General features: G+C 48.0%; 1 protein-coding gene across 13 annotated transcripts in view; it reads right to left on the reverse strand.

The window, feature by feature from the left end:
• The window catches only part of Fgfr2 (fibroblast growth factor receptor 2), a 95702-nt gene that overhangs the window by 19997 nt on the left and 69705 nt on the right, over positions 1-6000 (reverse strand). For all 13 annotated transcript variants that reach the window (XM_015498331.2, XM_015498330.2, XM_015498328.2 and 10 more), the window contains one exon: positions 1939-2090. In XM_015498331.2, coding sequence (XP_015353817.1) covers positions 1939-2090 — 152 coding nt within the window. The remainder of the gene's footprint in view (positions 1-1938; positions 2091-6000) is intronic.

The following is a 6000-nucleotide window of genomic DNA, read 5'->3' on the forward strand; positions in this document are numbered from 1 at the left end:
AACCTGAGGGCAGCATATGCTATGCTGAGGTCATCCTGTTTCCATTCAGAGCTAAAATTAAATTTAACATCTTGGCAGAAAATAAACATTTGCATTGGAAAAATGGCTAATTTATGTCCTACTGCCCTGCTACTACAAGCATAACAATCCTCTCTTTGTATAAATTCTGCCTCCGATCTAATAAACTGCTTCTAAATAGCCTTCATTCATTGGAAATCAGCTCCACCTACATTTGGGCTAAACACTGTTTGGAAATGCACAGTACTCAGATTTTCCACACTTGGGGGACCCCCAGGTGGGAGCTAACAGTTCAGTACAGACTCCTACTGTTGACCACGGTGTCACAGGTGGCAAAAGCTACAGACCTAACCTGAGGCTGCAAAGTTCCTTACCCATGAGCACAACTCCCCAGCTCAGTGCTATACACAGAGGAATGTGTGCGAGAACTAGCTTATTTATATAATCACTCACAGCCAGGGGCTGGCAGGGTTCAAGAGAAACACCCTTTCCCCTTTCCACACTCTGCAGGTAAAGAAACCGTTCTTTGTGCTTCCCCTGTGCCTCACCAGTGCATGTCCGACAGCCAAGCCTTAATGAACGGTGTTTTCCCCACAGTATTCAGAAACTGGAAATTACTTCCATTAATACGCTAATTGAATAATACCTGGACGATTACTTGGTTCTAGCTTATGATATGCATTCGTAGCTCTATATTGGCTGTTGGAAAAGGTAAGCAATGTGAAATTGTATAAGTCAAAATCACCAGTGACGCATAAACTTCCTCTTCCTTCCAAAGAGAACTCCTTATAGGATCTCCAGAAAAGCTGATCTTTGTGTTTCCAAATTTGTACATGTATATTAAAGAAGTGCATCTCTAACATAATCTTAGGGAGACAAATGGGGTAATTGTTCATAAGCAGGTTAAGAGCTCTTTCCAATTTATCTGGTACAGAAAGAGAATCAGCATTGCACCTTTTACCACTCTAGAGCTGTTGGGACTCCAGTTAGTACAAGTACCCCAGAGTGAGCAGACAGTCCTCGGGGAGCTCCCCTTCAGAAGGTGGGGCTGGTGGCGGGGTGGGGATGTCTCTACTAGCAGCCCATGATCTGCCCCACTGGCTCTGTGACTGGCACAACCATCTGCTAAGGGTTTTCAAGGTCGCCAAGACATGAATGGAAATGAAAGGGGCTCCCATGGCCAAGAATTGCACTCAGTCCTGGGAGGTGTGCACCATGACCCTCGTTTTATAGGAACTGACTGGCAGAGTCAGGGTTCAAATTCAGCCCAACAGAGTCCAAAGTACATGGACTTGCTCAAGTGAGACCCAGAGACACACAGCTCCCAGCAATGCCTTCAATAAAGCCCAAATGGCCACCTTTTACTATGGCAACACCTGTATACCGCCCTGTGAAGACAATACTATGCACCATAGAAGTCAAATATTAGGTACCATATCTGAAGCTTTTCAGCCCAAAATTACATTAATAAGCATTGAAAACAGCAGCAATGGGTAAAGATCCTAAAGGCAATTTACACTCTAATTTCTCCAAAGAAATAAACCTGAGAACAATCATTTTCCAGTAACCAGAAGGTGGAATGTCAGATCTGTTTTATAGATTGGATCATTCTGCTTTTATTCCATTTGACTGGTTTTGAATTGTCCAGAAATTTAAAAAATGATAACCAGATGCCATCTTGTTTGGGGAAAAAGCCAGAACTTTGTAGCTCTGATTTAAATAAGCTATTTTAAAAAATAAAAAATTTAAAAAAAAATTTTAATCTTTTCTAGGAGTTGTTATCTGGAAAGTTAATCTCACTCCTATTGACACCATCAGAGCAAGACCTTTGCAGTCAAGACCTAGAATGACAGTGTCCATCCAGGATTCCCATTTCCATCCAAGTTTCCATTCAGGGATGTGCCTGGCAGAAATACTCACTTATCTCTGGGGAACTCCCATTTTGGGTCCTCTGGCAGCTCGTACTCCGAGACCCCTGCCAGCATTGGGGTGTCAGCGGCCGAGGACAGACGAGTCGTTATCCTCACCAGCGGGGTATTGGAGTTCATGGAGGAGCTGGACTCTGCGGAAACCTGGATACAAAATGCAAAGACAGATGTAATCCTGGCTCCACCTGGAAAGGCGGGAAGGCAGCCGGAACCCAGCCAGAGTATCAATTCTTAGAAAGAAAGCAGGTGGGGCCTGGGAAAAGCCATGAACCAAATTGAAAGCCACTGGACTCTGATTCCTTTGTCCCCCCTCGACGCAGCACTTGGATCGGGTTTCAAAACAAAATTTTTACCTAAGTCTGACTGAACTATTGTCTCCTTTCTATCCTAATTAAGACAGCTGCTCCACACAGGCAGACCTCAGTGGCTCATCATAGCCTCTCTGCCTGCACCCACACCTGTACTGAGCCCCCAGTAATCAAACTTCTCTTTCTGCTCTTCATTGACCAATGCTAGGCTCACGAACTTTCTCCAAAACTTGTAGGAAACAAACTTTTCCATATTTCCTCCATGTCTGGGAACGTAAAGCAGAACATCTCAAAGAAAGAGCTCCGACTGCCTCTATTCAAGGTCAGCCAGGACCCAGGCACTGGGCCCAGTCAGTCTCCCCAGTCCTTTGGAAACTTGCTGATCCCCAAGCCATTCAATGAGAATGAGCTGCCTCTGGTCCGCTTCAGCTTCAGAAACCAGTGCACAGGCGAGGCAGAGGATCCAGGGAGAGACACCTTCATTCGGTCACCTGGGAGCAGGCGGGGTTCTTTGCTCATGCACCCAGATCCATTTCCTTCTGTGCCTGATTAGGTGATTATTTCCTAAATCCGTCATCTCCCCTGGCTGGTATCTGTAAAGGAAGGCCCATGCAGAGCCCACCTGAAGGCCACCCCTGGGTATGACTACACAATCTCAGATGGTCACGGGCTGCTAGAAGACACCCTTAACTCTACACCAGGAACAAGACTTTGGCCCAAAAGTCAGAATATGAGGCTAAACATGAGCCACCCAAGCAGCCCACCAAGCCCCTGGCTTCTTATCTTGCGAGGGCTGACAGAACGCCCAGCTACACGGACAGATACCTTGTCAGCAGAGCGGGTAACAACCGAGCCCAGATGAACCGATGAGGTTGGTTGGGAGGAACTTTTACATGGTAGATCTTGGACTCTTCTCACAGGGAACCAGAGGACTTGTACTCCCTGCTCTCACCCACTCAGGAAGCATTGTTTCTGTCTTTTTAAACCCAGACTACCCTTAAGGCAGGCTAGAAACTCAAGAAGATGCCGAAGAATGAATGGGGGGGTAGTTGAGAAATCAAACTGTTTTCAGTATAAAAATCAAGAAGCTGGCCAATGCTTCACATAGAATTTCAATTCTCTTTTTAAACGCATGTGAAAAACATAAAAACAAAATGTATATGAGTACATTTCTGAGCCTCCTGAATTGTCTTTTGGGCAGGGGGAGCTGTTGTTCAAGTTTACCATGCAGGAACGATGAGTAATGGTTTACTGATTGTGCCATATCAAAACTCAAATTTTGTAGGTGAAAGCCCCACGCCCAAGCATCCAAGATGCAAAGGCAAATGGCAGAACAAGCAGGAAAAGATGAAACGGTAGGTACGGGCTCCTGTAAAACGTACTCGCACTGCCCACCAATGTCACAGTCCAGGCAGGAGCCCTTCCCTGGACACAGCAGGCAATGACTTCCAAGCCCCACCACAGTTCACGTGGAATCCAACCTGGCTATGGTGGGCTGACTTCATCTGCAGGACACATCAGGCACTTTCAGAGATTCTCAAGTTTCCAGTTTCCACTGACCACACAAACATCCTGAGCGTGGTCCACAGAGAAGGGGCTCGGGAAGATTCAGGAATGGGATTGGCCAAGGATGCTTCTCCCATCTTTCCTTCTAAACCTAATTCACTCTGTATCCTGGCTTCGTGCTGTGCCTGCCAAAGGTACAAAAGGCCCCTGGTGTTTTCAAAAATTAAAAAGATCTTCTGGAAAGTTCCTCCGCATGAACCAGCAAAAATCACCACTTGCTGAAGCGGACACTTGGACTAGAAGATCACAGGCAAGAAGTCCCAGCCAAACTAGTAAAAGTCGGCCTAGCAATGAGACAATACAGGCCCCGGTGGCCAGGTTCCAGCGGATTCTGCAGCCAGGACGCTCTGCAGGACCACCAGCGTAGACCCTCACCAGGGCACTCCAGAGTTCCCGGAACTGCACTGTTGGGGTGCGCCGTGTGCTGCTTGATCGATGGAAGACGGGAAAGCGATTGGGAAATCACTGGCAGCCGAGGGCCGATGACGTCAACATCCAGAAAGCACGTGCAGCTTCTCCGCCTTGTCCCCAAAACTCACCCCTCTCCTAAGGGAGGCTCAGGGGATAGGATGTGGGGAAAGCAGCCTTCCCACAGTGAGGGTGAGCACATAGGCATTCAAAACGGCTCTAGGGGGGATCTAAGAGACTTAGTCACCCTTGCGGGAGAGACCAGGAGCGGGGAGAGGGTAGAAATAGGCCTTACTTCAGAATTTTCTAGATCGTTTGGGTTTTATTGTCATGTATGTATATTTCTTCTATGTTTTAGAAACAGCACTTTTTCTTTGACAAACAGAGCATACACCATCTCTAACAACGAGAAATGGCAAGACTGACGCTTCTGTTGCTCTCTTCTGCTGCAAGGTCCTCGTCATGACACTGTGTGCACTTCAATATGGGTACCCTGTGGACTGTCCAGGCCACATCCCCCAACACCGAGGGTCCATCCTGAAGGTCCAACAGCATTAGCCCTGTGAGCTTCGGGAAGCCACGCACCCTTCCCGGCCTGAGTTCCCCTCCGTTACACAGGAGGCAGCCCAGGTCCACCTCACAGTGACCAGGAGGCGGGGATGAGCTCAGGCCCTCAGTACGAGCTCAGTGATATTTGCTCCCAACCCACAGCATTTTCCCTCAGCGCCTTGAACATCAGTTGTATCCAGACCCCAGTGAATACAGATGGCACCTCTCTGTGGACCACCGGGAGCCTCGGGTTGTTAGAGGTCATTAACTGCACAACCGGGAAGATAGCCAGGTGACAGGAGGGCTGCCTGCAGAACAGGATATGACCTAATGGGCACATCTGAGTTGGGACTCACAAAGCCTCTGCTCCCAACCAGGTGGGATGGGGCTCCAGCAAACGAGAAATGAAGAATCCAGGAGTCAGGGAGCGTCCAGACACAGGGTAACACAGTCCCAGGGACAAACAGGACGGAGAACTCTAACATTCAGTCTGACACTGCTCCACAGCAAACCTCCGACCCCAAGGGAGCCTGCATCCCCCAACTGTGGCACAAGTTCATACACATGTGTTCCTTCCCCCAAACACAGCATCTCCATAAGCCTGTAATGTGAACGCTGTTAAGATGGAAAAGCTAGCCAGGCACGGTGGTGCACACCTGTCAACCCAGCAGCCCAGGAGGCTGAGGCAGGAGGATCGCAGTTTCCAAGCCAGCCTCGGCAATTTAGCAAAGCTCTAAGCAACTTAGCGAATACCTGCCTCAAAATTTAAAGAAAAAAAAAAAGGTGGGGGATGGGCCACTGCGGATGTGGCTCAGTTGTTACGTGCCCCCGGGGTTCAATCCCCAGCCCCAAAACAAAATAGAAAGGCTCAAATAAATAACAGAAATGGAAACCTTTACACAGTGTGGTTCTCACTGATATTAAAATACAACACTGCGTTTACTTTGTTGAGACGAAGTGTAGAGATTCAGATTAAATGTACAAATCTGGAAAATACTTTGGTTATAAAAACACAAAGCGGAAAAAGGTAAGAAAATGCCCCCAGTATAAAAAGGCCTGAGCCTGATGGTCCCATCCAAGGCACATCTTAATTTTACCTCCACGCATTTTTAGAGTGCTTTTAAAACCCCCTCGGGGACTGTAAAGCTCGACTGGCTTTCCCCTCACTCCCTTCCTCTGGAAGGGAACCTGTTCGGAGGGCTTGGCGCAACCCCCCCCCCCCC

The sequence above is a fragment of the Marmota marmota genome, unplaced genomic scaffold (genome assembly GCF_001458135.2).
Source record: "Marmota marmota marmota unplaced genomic scaffold, marMar, whole genome shotgun sequence".
In the NCBI taxonomy this organism is placed as follows: domain Eukaryota; kingdom Metazoa; phylum Chordata; class Mammalia; order Rodentia; family Sciuridae; genus Marmota; species Marmota marmota.